We start from the raw sequence: 20310 nt of genomic DNA, 5'->3' as shown, positions 1-20310 counted from the left end.
CACTGTTCCAGGAGCTTCCCTTAGCCTGGGCCTGGAATTGCCCTTGGATCCCCTGAACCAGCTGGGGAGTGGGAGGGGGGGCACAAGGACAAGGAGGATGTTAGAGCAGATGCCAGAAGGGTTAGGGACTGGACACAGTGTAACACCGACAAATGAGCTGACATGGGCCAGCTGCAGGTTTTTAATTGCAGCGTAGACATAACCTTAGAAGCTGCGAGCTGCTTCCATGGCAAACAACTTTCTTTGGCAAAATGGTCCCTGGGCTCCCCCTAAAATGGGAGCCACTGACAGGTCTGACCCATTCCCCTTCCCAGGTACTCTCCATGCCCCCACCCTCTACCTGAGCCTGATGTCCGCCAGGCCAGGGGACTCCATGTTGCTCCAGTGCTCCGTGTTCTCCCAGGCCCCCGCCACTCGCATCATCTTCTGCAAGGACGGGGGGGAGGTTTTGTTCCAGATGGGTTCAGAAGAGAAGATCACCTACATCTACAACCATACGGTGTCCAGTGGCAGCTCTGGGAATTATGCCTGTGGCTACGAGATCAAGGACAGCAACAACCGGGTGATCAAATCCCAGCTCAGCCCTGCTAAGCACCTCAGTGTGACATGTGAGTCAGGTGTGTCTGTGTCTCAGACCGTGAGGAAGGGAGGGAAAAGGCATTTCTCTCCCACAGGAAATTCTGATATTTTAAATTTTATTTGCATATGGAATCAGGACAAAAAGTCGAAATTTGATATATTTCATGGAACAAAAATTCAGCAACATTTTAATTCAGAAATATCAAAGATTCTTGTTGAAAAGTTTTTATTTTGGAGAAGCAGCATTTTCTCATGGAAAACTTTTCTGTTGGATATTTGTTGACCAGCTCCACACACATTTCTACACACCGTACTGATCTTTGGTTCCATCTCAGGAAAGCTCTCAACTGTGAGCTCAAGTCCAACCCTATTCAGTCCTGCACTTTTGTAGGGACTTATTTTTAAGCACCTGGTAAAATCCCATTCATGGAACTAAAGTGATTGTTTAAAGTTTTGTACCTGGGTGCTGTCCCTAATAATGATGCTTCCCTGAAGCAGGGCAGTTCCCACAGGGATGTTCCCTGCCTTGAGGAGCTCACCCTTAGAGCTGGGGGGAAATCCAGGTTTATTTCCACAAAAAATTGTGAACAAAACTATTTCATTCAAAACTCATTTTGGGAAATGTCAGTGTTTTGATGAAAAAATATTCATGAAACTCAATATTTTTGCTGTGATCTCATTTTGACTAGACATTTTCCTTTGATTTGGGTTTTCAAAGCAAAAATGAGACAAAAATGTCAGTTGGAAACACAAATAGTTTTGCTTCTTTTCCTTTCAGAGGGACATTCTCCTTCCATTTCTGGATTTGGAAACCCAAAATGAAACAAAACCGTCAATTCAAAACAAAACAAACCTGTCGTTCATTTCAAAATTATCTTTCTGGAATGACTAAGAAGATCATTGCACATACACTGTTTCCGGGAAACATTTTGATTCAATCAAACTGTTTTTGGATTAAAAAATGTTGGGTCAAAATGACTTGTGGAAAAACTTTACTCATAAAAAACAGTCAATTACATCACCCTGCGGATAACCGCGGGGTGAGCTCCCCAGGTATGTTCATGAAGACCTGAGGGGTCACTTACCACGGGACTCAGCCAGCTCCAGCCAGTAGGGACTTGCTGGTGGTTGCTTGGAGAGGCCATTCACATTGAGGTTCTTTCCTAGGGCTGGATCTAAAGCTCCTCTTGGGAATTACAATCCCTGCTGTCCTGGTTCTCGGTGTGGTGCTTTATCTGCTGGGAAAGAAAGGTGGGTATGACAGTGAGGCCAAGCAGTATTAGCAAATGTACAGACAGACGTGGCAGAGACAACCCCTTAGATACCCTGTACCCAGTGTGCTGAGATGGGACACACAGATCACTAAAGCTGCAGTTCAGGAAGGCATCCCCTAGTCAGGAAGGGCCCTTATGCCTGTGCACTGCACAAGTACTTTCCTGAATCAGGACCTAACAATTCTGAAACTAGAGCTCTGGTCACAGCTCTGCCCTGCCAACCTTTCCTCACACAGCGTCCCCAGCCCCAAGCTTTCAAAATACTCGAGTCACCCCAACAATCTCAAGACTGGCTTAAAAGTCATGGGATTTCCAACAAGTCACCAGTGTGGGGTCTTTGTATTTGCCTGGGGGATTTGATCTTTGGGGGCTTTTGGGTCATTTTCAGGCTTTTCTCCCCAACAGAGTTAAAATGTATTTGTAATGAAAGCCAACATTCTCACTGAACCTCCTGACTCTTAGACCTAGGATTTTACGGAGAACATAAAATGCTGTGAGATTGATTCTAAAATTGTGAGCTTTGGTCACACCGCTCCCAGGGGCAGTCAGTGGGCTAGTGCAGAAGAGCTCAAGGCTGGCCCATGGGGATGGGGCTCGGTGTAATACAAAGATTAATTGGGGCCATGTTGCTGAGTTTCCATCTTTCTCTGCCCACAAGGAAACGTGTCCATGCCTCTGATCACATTGTCTAACTGCCTTTCAGCCATGTCTCTCCCAAGGAATCAAAGGTAGGAGAAATTATTCCCTTCCTCCATCTCATTTCCATTCTGGGTCTCTTCTCTCTGCCTCAAAGAAGGGTCAGCGGCCGCTCCAGCATCTCAAAAGAGCTGAGCTCTCCTGCTGTGGGGGGTTTTCAGTCTGTTTGTTATCTGGAGGAGTTTTTGAAAGGCCAGGGAAGGATGAACTCCCTGGTTGGGGTGGTATTTGGGGTTTTAAGGAAGGGGTTTGCCAAAGCGGTGTGTTCCCATTGAATTCACCAGCAGCAGAGTGAGCGTGTTTGAAAATCTCCCCTGGGTGTGTGAAGGAATGAAAGTGACCCTGTTTTACACTCAGGGGAGATCAGGGTTGGTTGGCCAAAAAGTGGCATTGACCGACCCAGCCAGTTCCTTAGAACCAGGTCTGTCCTTCTGGGGCAGGGCTGGGAGTGGCCAGGCCTGGCTGGGAACCAAGGGTCTCCAGTCCATCCAGCTGAGGTGGGTAACACCCAACGTTAGCTCCATTGGCTGCAGCTCATTTAGTGCCAGGCTCCGCTGCCACACACGGACTCACCCCAAAACACCCACAGCGGGTTCCCTCACAGCGGCCGTGATTTCGGTGAAGGTCTGTGAATGGGGCAGCCATAGTGCTCCCCCTACCTGCTGGGGAGAGCCGGGCAGCAGGGACACCCATGGGGATTCAGAGTGCGCTGTACGTGTGAGCAATACGCTGTGCTGAGGGGGCTCTGAGCCGGTTGCCTCTGCAGCACGACCCAGGGGGACCAGCTCATTGGGCCCAGGCTGTCCCTAGTGCCAGGGGAGCTGCTAAGTGCTTCTGGCTTGCTGTCTGCCCATCACCCAGTCAGGGGGCTCTGAGGGACCCCTCCCAGTGCCCAGCACACACAGAGACCTTGCAGGGACACCCCAGAGAGTGTCTAAGGATCACTCTCCATTACGCTGCAACTAGCACCTGCCACTCACGGCTCCCCCTCAACTCCTGCTCTGATTCCCAACACCCTTTCTGCAGCCCAGTGGGCCCACTGCAGTTCTTCTGAGGGCCACGGGGCTCATATGTTTGTTTTAAGGCCTGCCTGGCCCATGCTGGCCTCACAGCCCCAGAGAACAAAGCAGATTCATCAGATGCACATTGCCCCTAGAGGGACTCCAGCAAATCTACCTGGTCACGGCCCAGAGGGACATGATGTGGGGAGCAGCCTGCCCTAGGCTGTGGGTGGGGCAGAAAGAGCCAGGTGGGAGTTCAGGAAGCCCCTGGGGTGACCAGCTGAACACAGAGAGGGAAAGGAGCTTGGGGAGACTAGAGGCAGATTCCAGGCTCTGCCAGTATCCGGCCCAGTCTGGGTTCCCAGTGCAGTGACTCTGCCAATAAAATTGGTGGGGGTAGGGGGGGGACACAACATGCAGACCCTCAGTACTGGGAGCCCCCACTCCGCAAACTCCCAGCTGTGTATGTTCTCTACCTGCCTCCTGTCCCCCCTTTAGGGCTTTAAACAGCTGCCTGTCTCCAAACATTCCTCCCTCCTTCCTCCAGCCATGTGACTAGCCTCTCCCCACAAACACCCCCACCTTCCTCTCCTGAGACATGGGAGCTGGGTAGCAGATTGCATCAGCAGTAAACTGGCTGGGGATCTGGAGCTGAATTTCCATTCTGTTCAAAGATATTGAAGTTGAGCCTTGATTATTATAACCCTTCTGCCAGCTGGAGTTAGCAGCGACGAGGGCTGGGTTCAATATCTAGGGGTTCCTTTTCAACAATACAACCAGAACTGGCTCAAGCCCCACACAGTGACCTGGGACAATTACACATCACCCCGGGTGCCTCTGAGAGGCAAAACTTCCCCGCTCACAAGCACAGAGTCTGAGTGTAGAAAAGAAACTTTTAATAAAAAGGGGGAAAGTAACCTGGCATTAACTTGGGAAAACACCACAAGTAGGATTCACAAACATAAAACCATGAGTAAACACACACACAGAGTACATTGGGCAGTGTCCTTTTGCCTCAGGTTCTTAAGTCTTTAACCTTTCCCTCCCTTCTCCCACCACCACACCCCACTTACAGTTGTTGTCCTTGGTCAGTGAAACCCTAGATCTCAAAGGTGCATCTGCAGAGCTCACCTCCCAACCGGAAGCTGGGGGTATATGGGGAAAACACCTTACTATTTCTGCTGTCTGGGTACTCAGTCTAGCACCAGTCATCCCACTAATCATTCAGTACCCTGCTGGCCAGCCTACACCATCTATAACATTTTGAGGTCCTACCACACCATACAGTACCAAGCTCTCACTGATTTCAACTATTAGTGATAGAGCCTCACTAGTAGTGCAGATTCTTGTATTAGAGACACTGTCCCCATCCCCTGCCTAGTGAGTACAGTTACGTAGAGGGTGAGTCCTTCAATCAGGGTATGCCAAGCACTATCCTGCTGCCCTTGATTCACACAACAAGGATAACAACACCTTGTTACCCCTGCCCCCAATAACAAGGTGACTTGTTATCCAGCAACAGCCCAAAGTGGCCATTTTGTCAAAGCAGCTCCATGAGGCTGTGCACCTAGGCAGAGTGGGCGTGTCTATGCAAACAAGATTGCTTCATGAAGTCTCCTTCCCCAGCTAATCACTGGATCTCAGGAGAGAGCACATGCAGACCCTGCTTACAAGATATATGTTTAGTTTTCAGCATTTACATATTGTGAGCAGATGTGGAAAAATTCAGTGAGAAAATTGCAAACAAACAATTTTATTCATAATGTTTCATAGAACACTTTGGGGTTTTTTGATAGAAAAAATCAAAGTGAACCAAATAAAACTGTTCATTTCATTCTGAAAATAAAACAAAAATGTCCATTCAACAACAAACAAAATTAACATTAACATTTTGTTTGTTTCAGACTTTTTTCATTGAAAATTTAATTAAAATGAAACTGTTTGGGCCAACCATGTCATTTTGTTTAAACTATTGTTCATGGGGGGAAAATCAGTAGAACATTTTTACCTAATTCTAACTGAGCGCAAATGACAACTTCTGTCCTGAGATGTCAGGGATTTTTGGTCCTCCTCCCCCCACCCACCCCAATTTTAACTCCAACCTGACCAAGTGGAGCTTTGGCTGTCTGTTTTGTTGGCTGTTTTGCTGAAATAGGACAGGACGTTAAATTCTCATCTTTATTAGACGTTCCCTACATAAATGGTAAAGCCACCATGTTCCCTGATTATCCAGAAGTAGGGTTTGCTGCCTTTCCACTGAGTGTGAGCAGAATCAAGATCTAAGGTCCTACCAGGAGGACCAGTCATCATGGGAAGATTGCTGGATTGCTGAAAACAGAGATTGAGCACATGGTGTGATTGATAAACCCTGTCCTTATTCCTCCCCACAGGGAACGAGTCCAGCGTGACACCAGTAACCCTTATGAAGATGATATTCACTGTAAGAGCTTTTGGAGAGTATTGGGGTTACCAGGGTCACCAGCACATGAGGGAGAAAGGCGGGGGTTGAGGGTAAATGTGTTAATTGGTGGGGGATGGACAGATTCCAGATTACACAGTCTGGCCAAGAGTTAGTCCAACACACTGCTGGTGATAAAAGTGAATGAGGAGAAAGAGTTTGCAGGATCCCAGGGATTGTGCATCTGAGTTCCTGAGGTTCCTTTGTCCCACCTTTTGTCTGTAATCCCCAGTCCTGCATTGCCATGCCTTAGGGGACTGAGCCAAAATGTTACCCCTTCCTGTCCCTCATGGAAAGGACACATCCGGGGAAAGCTCCCATTGGAAAGTGTTCCACCCCCTTCACTAGGAGCTGGGCTCGGTGCTTCCTTCCCTGTACTAACGTGGACCTATAGCCATCTCACAGCTAGTATGGCTGAAGTGGCCACCCTGTTTTCCCCTGATCTACAGCCTGAGGTGTTGGGAGTTGCCGAGGTTTTGCCAGGTTGCCTGCTGCACCTCCAGGTCCACGTAGAGGGGCTGGCATTGAACTTTGTCAACATATATGCCCAACATTGAGCCTGGAGCAGGGGCATTTTTTTCAGCAGGCGTCCACCTTCCTCGGCTCCTTGGATCCTCGCGAGTGCCTGGTCCTGGGTGGGGAATTCAACACCACCCTTGAAGAGCGGGACCGCTCAGGGACCAAGAGGTGCTCGGCCACCATGGATGTCCTCCAGGAGACTGAAGATCATCACTCCCTGGTGGACATCTGGCACGATTACCACCCAGACAATGAGTCCACTTTTACTTATGTCTGGGTGGAGGTAGATCGGTCACACCACTCCCAGTTGGATCGCATTTATTTATCTTGTCATCATCTCTCACGGGCCCACTCCTCCAGCATTCGGCCAGCCCCGTTCTCTGACCACCATTTCATCTGGTGGCCATGACAGCCTCTCTCATCTCAGAGACCAGGGCCAGCCTACTGGCATTTTAATAATAGCTTGCTGGAGGATGTGGGCTTCGTGGCATCTTTCTGGGAGTTTTGGCTGGCCTGGTGAGGGCAGAGGTGTGCCTTTCCCTTGGTGCAGAGGTGGTGGGATGTGGGGAAGGTGTGCGCCTGGCTCTTCTGCCATGACTACACCCAGGGCACCAACTGGCAGAGGAATGTGGCGATAGAGCAGTTGGAACTGGAGGTCTTAGAGCTGGAGAGGCATCTGGCCGCCAGCCCCAGGGATCTATCCCTCTGTGGAGCATGCCGGGAGAAGTGGGAGGAGTTCCGGGTTCTTGAGGACCATTGGGCCCGGGGTGCATTTGTTTGATCCCACATCCATCTCCTTCAGGATCGTGGCTCCTGCTTCTTCTACACCCTGGAGAAAAAGAGGGGGGGCTAAGAAGCATGTCACCTGCCTTTTGGCAGAGGACGGCTCCCCCTTCATGGAGCTGGAGGAGATGCGTGGAAGGGCCAGGACCTTCTACGCCACCTCTTTTTCCCAAACCTGACCGACGCCGACACTTGCAGAGTGCTCTGGACTGAACTCCCAACGGTCAGCGTGGGCGACCGGGACCTGCTGGAGCTACTTCTCACTCTGACTAAGGTTTTGGAAGCCCTTCCTCTCATGACCACTAATAAATTCCTGGGCATGGACAGGCTGGCCATGGAGTTCTACCGTGTGTTCTGGGACATCCTTGGCCCAGACCTAGTCACTGTCTGGACCAATCCTTCGGGAGCAGGATCCTCCCTCTGTCGTGCAGCCGAGCTGTGCTCACCTTGCTACCAAAGAAGGGGAACCTCTGCGACCTTTGGAAGTGACGTCCCATCTCACTCCTCAGCATGGACTACAAGGTCATGGCGAAGGCCATCTCGCTGCAGCTGGGGTCCGTGCTGGCAGACGTGGTCCACCCCAACCAGACCTACACCGTCCCGGGCTGCTCCATCTTCCACAATCTGTACTTGGTCTAGGATCTCTTGGAGCTTGGATGTAGGGATGGTCTGTCGTTCGCCCTCCTGTCCCTGGACTAAGAGAAGGTGTTCAACAGGATGGACCATGGGTATCTCCTGGGCACTCTGCAGGCGTTCAGCTTTGGGTCCCAGTTTGGGGGTTTTCTCCAGGTGCTGTATGCCTCTGCCAAGTGTTTGGTCAGGCTCAACTGAACCCTGACCAAACCGGTCAGCTTTGGGCAAGGGGTACATCAGGGGTGTCCGCTGTCAGGCCAGCTATATACTCTGGCGATCGAGCCCTTCCTCTGTCTCCTCCGCTGGAGGATGACGGGGTTGGTGCTTCGAGAGCTGGAGTTGCGGCTGGTTCTGTCGACGTACACCGATGACGTGCTCCTCGTATTCCAGGACTTGGGTGACCTGGTGTGGGTGGAGGCCTGCCAGGCTATCTACTCGGCGGCCTCCTCCACCCAGGTCAACTGGGTCAAGAGCTCTGGCATGATGGTCGGGGTTGGGTGGGAGCCAAGCTCCCTCCCACCCACCCTTCAAGCCATTCGGTGGAGCGTGGGTCCGCTGCTCTATCTCAGCGTTTATCTATCCACCACGCATCCTTCTCCACCAGAGAACTGGCAGGATTTGAAGGCCAGGGTGGGTGAGCGGCTGCAGAGATGGACGGGAATACTCCTGTGCCTTTCTCTGTGCGGGAGGGCACTGGTACTTAACTAACTAGTCCTGTCCATGCTCTGGCACTGGCTCAACACCCTGAGCCCCACCCCAGGGATCCTTGCCCGGCTCTAGAAGTTGGCTCTGGAGCTCTTCTGGCCAGGACTGCACTGGGTCTCTGCAGGGGTTCTGAGTCTTCCCCTGGAAGAGGGAGGACACTATCTGGTTTGCCTACGCAACCATGTCCATGTCTTCCGCCTCCAGGCCCCGCAGAGACTCCTTTACAGTCAGATAGGCCAGCATGGAGCATGTTGGCGCACACCTTTCTCTGCTGCCTTTGAGGGCTCCGATATGATTGGCAGCTCTTTTATGTCCATCTGAGAGGTCTTTCCATCAGACCCCTCTGGGCTGCCAGTTTTCTACCAGGATCACCTCCGGACCTGGAAGCTGGTTTCGGCAACCAGGTCCGAGGCGGCCGCCAAGGGGGCAGATCTCCTCACGGTGCCCCGACTATACAATCCCCAATTCCGTGTGCAGGTGGTGGAGTCCCACTCGGTGCACCAGAAGTTGGTCCTGGCATAAGTCACCAGAATCAGAGACCTCTGATGGGGAGACTGGGTGGATTGCCTGATGGTTGCTCAGTGTAAGGGGCTCTCCATCCTTCGTACTCCCCAGCGCGTACTTCAGAAGGTGGGGGCAGCCTTACTGCCTGCTTCTCAGGTTTACCTCGAACGGGTCCTCTGGGAGGGTACTCCCCACCCACCCTACACCCCAAGCCCTCCGGACCTTTTCATCGGGCCCCTGCCCTGTGAGCCGCCCGAGTTATCCCACCCACACACGCCAAGCTGGTTGCATGACATCTGTACACGCTTGTGCTGCATACTCTCCATTTCCTCACCCTCGATACGAAGGGACTTATTGCCGCCTATTGAGGGTCAGGAACCCCAGTGGGACAGTCTATACTCCACCTTAGTCCCATGGCCTGCCGGGGGTATTGGTTGGCAGCTCCTCCACAGAGCCACAAGCGCGGGCGTGTACCTGGCATTGCTCACCCCCATCCCCGACGCCTGACCCTTCTGAGGCGTGAGGGAGACTCTGGCGCACACCTATCTTGAGTGTGTCAGGTTGCAGCCCCTATTCCAGCTCCTCCTAGATCTCCTCTGACATTTTTCTCTGTACTTCTCCCCACACCTTCTCATATATGCACACCCTGTCCATGGCCCCACAAAGTCATGGGACCACCTCGCCAACCTTCTCCTAGCAATGGCCAAAGTGGCCACCTATAACACCAGGAAGAGGATGTTGGCTCAGGGGATTCCCTGTGACTGTGGGGCCTATTTCTGGTTCTCCCTCCATTAATGCATCTGGTCAGAGTTCCTCTGGGCAGTGTCCGCTGACTCCCTTGACATCTTTGAGGAGCAGTGGGCACTGTCCAGGGTTCTCCGCTCAGTGTCCTCTTCAGGTTCCCTTTTTTTGACCCTTTGACCTTCACACCTGTCCCTGTTATATTCTCTGTTATCCCCTGTAATTAATTGAGTTCGTGGACTTAGTGGATCCTCTCCAAAGGCTGGTGGAGGGTCCTTTATCAGTGGATGGGCTTGCAACCGCCCACTTCCCGGAACCCAACAGGACTAATGTGGACCAGGATGTGACAACACAACAATAAGTCCCAACAGACTGGGCAATTGGTGCCAACCTGATGGCTGTATTGTGATACCCCAGGCTGAAGGCTGAGATATGTATATGTGAGATATTCTTATCTTAGGGTATGTTAGTGTAGAAGTATAAATAGAGAAAACTGTAATTTAAAATCCCCTAAATGTCTAAGGTGTTTGGAAGCCCTGGGGAATTAATGTCACATCCAAGAGGGAGATTTAGCCTCCTGAGAAACACAGTCACACATAACCTTTTTCCCACTTAGAGTCTGGATTGCTAAATTTACATTTTTATTTAAAAAAATTGAATATTAACCCAGTGGATCATTAAATCCTTGGCCTGGTTAGAAAATAGGCTTTTTTCCTGTAGAAACCCAGACAGACAGTTTCCACTGAACATCTTCAACAGCTGTATTTAAAAGTCCTTCTGCCATGATATCACTTAACGACTCTACTCAGGATCAGGCTCTATTGTGCTCAGTGCTGCCCATGGGGGAGCCCTGTCCTGACTGGGGGAGAGGTGGGAACTGTGGGGTTATAATTTGTGCTCAGCGAGGTGCCTTCGCTTAAGGGTATTTACACCCAAGTGACAATGTGTAACTGTCATTCTCTCCCCAGACGCCTCGGTGGATTGGCTGGGAAGCTCCAGGGTGAGTCGCAGCTTTTACTAATAATAAAGTGAAGTGATAGAAAAGAGCGATTTGTTTGCCTGTTCCAGCTCGGCAGTGACCCGTGGGCTTGGAACATGGATTTACTCAGGATTCCCAAGCTTCAGGTTGTGTCTGTTACCCTGGTCTCACTGCTCGGGCCACAGATCTCCACCCAGGAGCAGGTAGCTGCCTCCCACATCTGCTGTTACCCTGGCCAGTCAGGCCCTGTCCCCCACAGACACATAGACACACATCCAGGCAAGAGGAAAACATCCTTCCCAAACTCCACACCGCAGCAATTAGGGAGAATCCCCCACAGCCTGAAAATCTATCCTGCTACAGAGGGGCTTTCCCCACCAGCCTCTGCAGTCAACCAACCAACTAAGGCAGAGATATTCAAGGTTTCAAGGTTCCCATTAAAACTCCTGGGAACTGGACGTTCAAATCCCCCAGGCAAGTTTGAAAACCTCTGAAATGTTACCCACATGGGAATCAGCTCTAGTGAGACAGATCCTATTAGTGAAGCCTCAGCACCACGCTCTGGTAACCCCCCCCCCCCACCCTAGGCCTCCCACAGGGGAAGGAAGACAGGCAAGGGGTGTCCTGGGAGGTTCCCATTGACTTCAGTGGGGGCAGGATTTCCCCCCATGGGTCTCCATGCGATGTAGGTGTCCGTGGGGCGTGCACGGTCTCACACTGCTAGCAGCAGCTGTGCAGTGGTGCACACACCTGGGTATTATGTTAGTGGCAGGGAAAGCTGCTAACACAGAGCTTCTGTCCCCCAACTGCTTCCTTATGATAATTATTTGTCCACACTCCTGCTGATATTGGCAATGAACAATAACCCTGGATTTTTTTCTTCCTCCCCTTATGATTCACGGGAGGAGTTTGGATCACTCAAGTTTTATTTTTTTATTATTACTTATAATACGTACCACTTTATTGAGAGTTTAGAGCAATGTCACAAAGGGAAGAGCCATGAGCAGCCATTATGGAGGGATAGCTGGTCTCCATAGAGATAAATTTATGAGTCAACAGTGTGCCCTTGTTGCCAAGAAGGCTAACGGCATTTTGGGCTGTATAAGTAGGGGCATTGCCAGCAGATCGAGGGACGTGATCATTCCCCTCTATTCGACATTGGGGAGGTCTCACCTGGAGCACTTTGTCCAGTTTTGGGCCCCACACTACAAGAAGGATGTGGAAAAATTGGAAAGAGTCCAGTGGAGGGCAACAAAAATGATTAGGGGGCTGGAGTTATGAGGAGAGGCTGAGGGAACTGGGATTGTTTAGTCTGCAGAAGAGAAGAATGAGGGGGATTTGATAGCTGCTTTCAACTACCTGAAAGGGGGTTCCAAAGAGAATCATAGAATCATAGAAAGCAACAGAGGGTCCTGTGGCACCTTTGAGACTAACAGAAGTACTGGGAGCATAAGCTTTCGTGGGTAAGAACCTCACTTCTTCAGATGCAAGTGCCACAGGACCCTCTGTTGCTTTTTACAGATTCAGACTAACACGGCTACCCCTCTGATAATAGAATCATAGAATATCAGGGTTGGAAGGGATCTCAAGAGGTCATCTAGTCCAACCCCCTGCTCAAAGCAGGACCAATTCCCAACTAAATCATCCCAGCCAGGGCTTTGTCAAGCCGGGCCTTAAAAACCTCCAAGAAAGGAGACTCCACCACCTCCCTAGGTAACGCATTCCAGTGCTTCACCACCCTCCTAGTGAAATAGTGTTTCCTAATATCCAACCTGGACCTCCCCCACTGCAACTTGAGACCTGGGATTGCTTCAAGTTAAAGATGCATGAGCTGTCGAAGGCCTGTATCCCAAAAAAGGGAAAAAGATTTAGACTGAGCTGGATGAGCGACCGACTCAGAGGGGCGATTAGGAAAAAACAGAAAGCGTACAAAGAGTGGAAGAGGGGAGGGATCAGTAAGGAAACTTACCTTAGTGAAGTCAGAGAATGTAGAGATAGAGTGAGAAAGGCCAAAGACCGTGTAGAGTTGGACCTAGCGAGAGGAATTAAAAGCAATAGTAAGAGGTTTTACAGCCATATAAATAGGAAGAAAGCAAAGAAAGAAGAAGTGGGACCACTGAAGACTATTGCCGGAGAGGAGATTAAAGATAATCTAGGCATGGCGCAATATCTCAATGAATATTTTGCATCGGTGTTTAATGAGGCCAATGAAGGTATTAGGGATACTAGCATCATTACAGAGGGGCATTCAGGATGGGGGATTACCGTATCCGAGGTAGAAACAAAACTTGAACACCTTAATGGGGCTAAGTCGAGAAGACGATCTTCATCTGAGAATATTGAAGGAATTGGCGCGGGAAATAGCAGGCCCATTAGCGATAATATTTAATGAATCTGTAAACTCAGGGGTGGTCCCATTAGACTGGAGAATAGCTAATGTGGTTCCTATTTTCAAGAAAGGGAAAAAAAGTGATCCGGGTAACTACAGGCCTGTTAGTTTAACATCTGTAGTGTGCAAGGTGCTAGAGAAAATTCTGAAAGAGAAAGTAGTTGAGGACCTTGAGGTTAATGGCAATTGCGATAAATTACAACATGGTTTTACGAAGGGCAGATCGTGCCAAACGAATCTGATCTCCTTCTTTGAGAAAGTAACGGACTTATTAGATAAGGGAAATGCAGTGGACCTAATATACCTGGATTTCAGTAAAGCGTTTGATATTGTACCCCATGAGGAATTATTGGTTAAACTGGAAAACATGGGGATCGATATGAAAATCCAGAGGTGGATAAGGAATTGGTTAATGGGGAGAATGCAGCGGGTCATATTAAAGGGTGAACTGTCAGGTTGGAGGGAGGTTACTAGTGGAGTGCCTCAAGGTTCGGTTTTGGGACCCATTTTATTTAATCTATTTATAACTGACCTCGGAACCGATTGCAGGAGTGGGCTGATAAAGTTTGCGGATGATACGAAGGTGGGAGGCATTGCAAATTCGGAGGAGGATAGGGATATTCTGCAGGGAGACTTGAATGAGCTTGTGAATTGGAGTATCAGAAATAGGATGAAATTTAATAGTGAAAAGTGTAAGGTGATGCATTTGGGGATGACTAATAACAATTTTAGTTACAAGATGGGGACGCATTGGTTAGAAGTAACGGAAGAGGAGAAGGACCTAGGGGTCCTTGTAGACCGCAGGATGACTATGAGTCGACAATGTGACGTGGCGGTGAAAAAAGCCAATGCGGTCTTGGGATGCATTAGGCGAGATATATCTAGTAGGGATAAGGAGGTCCTGCTTCCGTTGTATAAGGCGCTGGTGAGACCTCATTTGGAGTACTGTGTTCAGGTCTGGTCTCCCATGTTTAAAAAAGATGAACTCAAACTGGAACGGGTGCAGAGAAGGGCGACTAGGATGATCAGAGGAATGGAAAACCTGTCGTATAAAAGGAGACTAGAGGAGCTTGGGTTGTTTAGTCTGACAAAGCGAAGGCTGAGGGGGGATATGATTGCTATCTTTAAATATATCAGAGGGATAAATACAAGGGAGGGAGAGGAATTATTCCAGCTTAGTACTAATGTGGACACGAGAACGAATGGATATAAACTGGCCGTGGGGAAGTTCAGGCTTGAAATTAGACGAAGGTTTCTGACCGTCAGAGGGGTGAAATATTGGAACGGCCTTCCGAGGGAAACGCTGGGGGCGACGGACCTGTCTGGTTTTAAGATTAAGTTAGATAAGTTTATGGAGGGAATGGTTTAATGGTAAAACATAGTAGTCAAGGAATACCAAGCAATGGTAGGTAAATAGTATAATGGCTAACAGGGGTCAGGCTAGAGACTCTTGCCTATATGCTCGGGGTCTTATTGATCGCCATATTTGGGGTCGGGAAGGAATTTTCCTCCAGGGTACATTGGCTGAGCCTCTGGAGGTTTTTCGCCTTCCTCCGCAGCATGGGGCAGGGATCACTAGCAGGAGGGTCTCTGCCGATTGAAGTCACTAAAACACAGGATTGGGGACTTCAACAGCAGAGTCCAGGGAAGGGGTAGGGACGGTTTTATGGCCTGCAGCATGCATCGTAATGGTCCCTTCTGACCTTAAAGTCTATGAGTCATTGCTCCTTGTTCTGTCATCTGCCACCACTGAGAACAGCCAAGCGCCATCCTCTTTGGAACCCCCCTTCAGGTAGTTGAAGGCTGCTATCAAATGCCCCCTCATTCTTCTCTTCTGGAGACTAAACAATCCCAGTTCCCTCAGCCTCTCCTCATAAGTCATGTGCTCCAGACCCCTAATCATTTTTGTCGCCCTCCGTTGGACTCTTTCCAATTTTTCCACATCCTTCTTGTAGTGTGGGGCCCAAAACTGGACACAGTATTCTAGATGAGACCTCACCAATGTCGAATAAAGGGGAAAGATCACGTTCCTCGATCTGCTGGCAATGCCCCTACTTATACAGCCCAAAATGCCATTGGCCTTCTTGGCAACAAGAGCACACTGTTGACTCATATCCAGCTTCTCGTCCACTGTGACCCCTAGGTCCTTTTCTGCAGAACTGCTACCTAGCCATTCGGTCCCTAGTCTGTAGCAGTGCATGGGATTCTTCTGTCCTAAGTGCAGGACTCTGAACTTGTCCTTGTTGAACCTCATCAGGTTTTTTTTGGCCCAATCCTCTAATTTGTCTAGGTCCCGCTGTATCCGATCCCTACCCTCCAGTGTATCTACCACGCCCCCTAGTTTAGTGTCATCTGCAAATTGCTGAGAGTGCAGTCCACACCATCCTCCAGATCATTAATAAAGATATTAAACAAAACCGGCCCCAGGACCGACCCTTGGGGCACTCCGCTTGAAACCGGCTGCCAACTAGACATGGAGCCATTGATCACTACCCGTTGAGCCCGACGATCTAGCCAGCTTTCTATCCACCTTACAGTCCATTCATCCAGCCCATACTTCTTTAACTTGGCGGCAAGAATACTGTGGGAGACCGTATCAAAAGCTTTGCTAAAGTCAAGGAATAACACATCCACTGCTTTTCCCTCATCCACAGAGCCAGTTATCTCATCATAGAAGGCAATTAGGTTAGTCAGGCATGACTTCCCCTTCGTGAATCCATGCTGACTGTTCCTGATCACTTTCCTCTCCTCTAAATGTTTCATAATTGATTCCTTGAGGACCTGCTCCATGATTTTTCCAGGGACTGAGGTGAGGCTGACTGGTCTGTAGTTCCCCGGATCGTCCTTCTTCCCTTTTTTAAAGATGGGCACTACATTAGCCTTTTTCCAGTCATCTGGGACCTCCCCCGATTGCCATGAGTTTTCAAAAATAATGGCTAATGGCTCTGCAATCTCACCCGCCAACTGCTTTAGCACCCTCGGATGCAGCGTATCCGGCCCCATGGACTTGTGCATGTCCAGTTTTTCTAAATAGTCCCGAACCACTTCTTTCTCCACAGAGGGCTGGTCACCTTCTCCCCATATTGTGCTGCCCAGTGCAGCAATCTGGGAGCTGACCTTGTTCGTGAAGACAGAGGCAAACAAATCATTGAGTACATTAGCTTTTTCCACATCCTCGGTCACTAGGTTGCCTCCCTCATTCAGTAAGGGGCCCACACTTTCATTGATTTTCTTCTTGTTGCTAACATACCTGAAGAAACCCTTCTTGTTACTCTTAACATCTCTTGCTAACTGCAACTCCAAGTGTGATTTGGCCTTCCTGATTTCACTCCTGCATGCCTGAGCAATATTTTTATACTCCTCCCTGGTCATTTGTCCAATCTTCCACTTCTTGTAAGCTTCTTTTTTGCGTTTAAGATCAGCAAGGATTTCACTGTTTAGCCAAGCTGGTTGCCTGCCATATTTACTATTCTTTCTACACATCGGGATGGTTTGTTCCTGCAACCACAATAAGGATTCTTTAAAATACAACCAGCTCTCCTAGACCCCTTTGCCCTTCATGTTATTCTCCCAGGGGATCCTGCCCATCTGTTCCCTGAGGGAGTCAAAGTCTGCTTTTCTGAAGTCCAGGGTCCGTATTCTGCTGCTCTCCTTTCTTCTTTGTGTCAGGATCCTGAACTCAACCATCTCATGGTCACTGCCTCCCAGGTTCCCATCCACTTTTGCTTCCCCTACTAATTCTTCCCTGTTTGTGAGCAGCAGGTCAAGAAAAGCTCTGCCCCTAGTTGGTTCCTCCAGCACTTGCACCAGGAAATTGTCCCCTACACTTTCCAAAAACTTCCTGGATTGTCTGTGCACCGCTGTATTGCTCTCCCAGCAGATATCAGGGTGATTAAAGTCTCCCATGAGAACCAGGGCCTGCGATCTGGCAACTTCTGCTAGTTGCCAGAAGAAAGCCTCGTCCACCTCATCCCCCTGGTCTGGTGGTCTATAGCAGACTCCAACCACGACATCACCCTTGTTGCTCACACTTCTCAACTTTATCCAGAGACTCTCAGGTTTTTCTGCAGTTTCATACCGGAGCTCTGAGCAGTCATACTCCTCTCTTACATACAACGCAACTCCCCCACCTTTTCTGCCCTGCCTGTCCTTCCTGAACAGTTTATATCCATCCATGACAGTACTCTAGTTATGCGAGTTATCCGACCAAGTCTCTGTTATTCCAATCGCATCATAGTTCCCTGACTGTGCCAGGATTTCCAGTTCTCCCTGCTTGTTTCCCAGGCTTCTTGCATTTGTGTATAGGCACTTAAGATAACTCATCGATCGTCCCTCTTTCTCAGCATGAGACAGGAGTCCTCCCCTTTTGCACTCTCCTGCTTGTGCTTCCTCCCAGGATCCCCTTTCCCCACTTACCTCAGGGCTTTGGTCTCCTTCCCCCAGTGAAGAGGATGGATCTAGACTATTCTCAGTGGTACCAGATGACAGAACAAGGAGCAATGGTCTCAAGTTGCAATGGGGGAGGTTTAGGTTGGATATTAGGAAAAACTTTTTCACTAGGAGGGTGCTGAAGCACTGGAATGGGTTACCTAGGGAGGTGGTGGAATCTGCTTCCTTAGAGGTTTTTAAGGTCAGGCTTGACAAAGCCCTGACTGGGATGATTTAGTTGGGATTAGGTCCTGCTTTGAGTAGGGGGTTGGACTAGATGACTTCCTGAGGTCCCTTCCAACCCTGATATTCTATGATTCTATGAAAGTTAGTATCCCAATATCAGCCTGATTTTCACATACACTCTGTCCTCTCTTCTACAAAACCAATCCATTGATTATGGAATTTTCACCACTGGAGAGCTCTGTTCCTAAATGTTTGGGGCAAAGAACATAAATGATCTCTGAGAGATGGAGTCTCATTCACATTCCAGAGATTCTCCTTGTATTTCTGTGGCTGCTCTTATACGATCAAAAACTGATTTATCCCTTAGAGCTTTTCATAAATTTCTCTAGGACAGGGTACTAGTTACAGAGATATTTATGATTCATGTGAATTCACAAGTTGATTTATTGTTTTTTAAATTATACATATTGGTCTCCCTTTTGATCCAAGCAATTAGCCAATATTTGGAGTTTTGTGGTTTTCTCTGTTGACAGGAGAAAGTGATGACAGAGTCAGGTATGCACGTTGATGCAACCCCATTTATTTACAATGAATCAACAAAGTCCTGTTTCCCTGAACACAACAGGAACCAAACAATAAGAGGCACTTTCTTTGATCCCAGCTCCAAGTCTCTTTCCAGCCAGCACTCTGCCCAAAAACTCTTTCCCTCTCAGCTTTTTCTCAGGGTCCTGCACCAAGTGCTCTCTGGCTGTGTCTGGCTTTCTTGTTGCTTTCTCTGGTTGCTTCTGAGGTGTTTCTGCTGCTTGTGTCTTACACAAAGACACACCGGTGCAATGAAATCAACCCCTGCCCCTCAATTTCTTAGCAGACCCTGAGTAACTCACTTAGACCACATGGCTCTGCTATGCCCAGCCATGCCTGTGGTCCAGTCCTTGGGTGCTGGTTGCCTATTTCTTCAGCTGAAACTGAATAAAGGAACAGTTAATGCTTCCCTTATTTACTCTGAATCAAAGGTGGCTATCACAGCCACCCATTTCAGCAAGGTGCTGCAATTGTCCATAGATTAGAGAAGCACTTGTTGGGAGCAACTAATCTCCAGCATAATAATATTATTTTTAAAATTGCCTAGAATCATTATAAATATCGCCATTAATAACATCAGTGATTAAAATATGAAACTGGAGAGGAAAAAACTACACGGCCTGCAGCACAGAAGAATCCTTATTTCAGATAATAACACCCCACCACAGGGAGAACCTGGCACTACCTGGATGTGTCAGCTGGCATGGAGAGAGGGAGAAGGGCTCCACTGCCCAGCTGGCAGGTGTCAGGTCAAAGCCCAGCTGCCTGGGGGGCAGAAAAAGGCCAGACCAAGGCTGGGGAAGGGGAAATCTGAGCTGCCTGCCTCAGAGGAGTTGATGTAGGAAGTGGGGCCGTTGGTGTTTCCCAGCCCATTAGATGCCCATTAGAACTGCTCCTGATGTCCGTACAGCAGTGCTGTCAGAGGGGCATTTTCTGGCTTCATTTCTCTGGCTTTAGGCTGGCTTAGCAGAAAAGTAACATTACTGTGTTTTATCTTAAAGCAACCACCACCCCAGAGAGAAGAGACATCAACATACGCGGACATCACTCTGCAGCGGGACAGATGTCATTAATGCTCCACTTGCTGAAATGTAGGACTCGTCAGTGTGCAGCTGCATCACAGAACCTCCCAAAATCAGAGGCAACTGTAGGGGCCGTGCAGCAAGAAAATGGGGGACCTTCTCTGGGGCCACAGCTGGACAATGCACAGTGCCTGAAGTGATGCATGAAAAAATGTTTCTGCTGAACAAAATTGGGGAAAATAACCAAACTCTATATTCCTACGCCCTGACTCTTTATATCGACAGCAGGCCAGCCCTATGTTTTCTTCTCTACTTTCACTTGGATGCCTGGTCTTAGCTGACTAAATGACAGCTCAGGCAAAAGATGCTCCATTGGGTGAAGAGGTGGCAAAGAAGTTAAGGCTGATTCAGTGCATTTGCATGGGTGGGTCTGAATACCACCTTTGTTGCTAGCCAGCCTTTCCTTTGGCAATAGTGACCACTGGATCTTTCCTCTTCAGGCCCTCGCTACTCCAGCATACCTTACCACCAAAAGTGGTTGTTGGCAGTATGGTCGTAGCCATATTGGTGCCAGGATAGAAGAGCTGTGTAGATGGAAAGCATCTCTCTCACCAGCAGAAGTTGGTCTGATAGAAAGTTTGACCTCACCCGCCTTGTCTGGCTAATAAAAACCAGACACACCCAACAAACTGTGTACGGGGAGACTTTGCAAAGCAGTAAGGTGCCTGAAACAACTATGGATTCTTGTTAAAAGCAACCTATTAAGCAGGTTGTAAAGTGGCCATGCAGCTTGACCAAGGCAGGAGCGGGGGGGAGTTTGGGCTGCCTCAG

At 49.1% G+C, this 20310-nt stretch overlaps 1 protein-coding gene across 1 annotated transcript; it reads left to right on the top strand.

Annotated features, from left to right (window-relative positions):
• Positions 1 to 256: 256 nt before the first annotated feature.
• Positions 257 to 19759, top strand: LOC122173236 (uncharacterized). Its single transcript, XM_042847337.2, has 6 exons — positions 257 to 608; positions 1747 to 1830; positions 2512 to 2581; positions 5941 to 5990; positions 10862 to 10893; positions 19459 to 19759. The coding sequence occupies exons 1-6, from the start codon at positions 275 to 277 to the stop codon at positions 19528 to 19530; spliced, it is 642 nt and encodes a 213-aa protein (XP_042703271.2). The 5' UTR covers positions 257 to 274; the 3' UTR covers positions 19531 to 19759.
• Positions 19760 to 20310: the final 551 nt, after the last annotated feature.

Source organism: Chrysemys picta, chromosome 17 (assembly GCF_011386835.1).
Source record: "Chrysemys picta bellii isolate R12L10 chromosome 17, ASM1138683v2, whole genome shotgun sequence".
In the NCBI taxonomy this organism is placed as follows: domain Eukaryota; kingdom Metazoa; phylum Chordata; order Testudines; family Emydidae; genus Chrysemys; species Chrysemys picta.
Note: the sequence above shows the minus strand (reverse complement) of the source record. Positions and strands in the feature narration are given on the sequence as shown.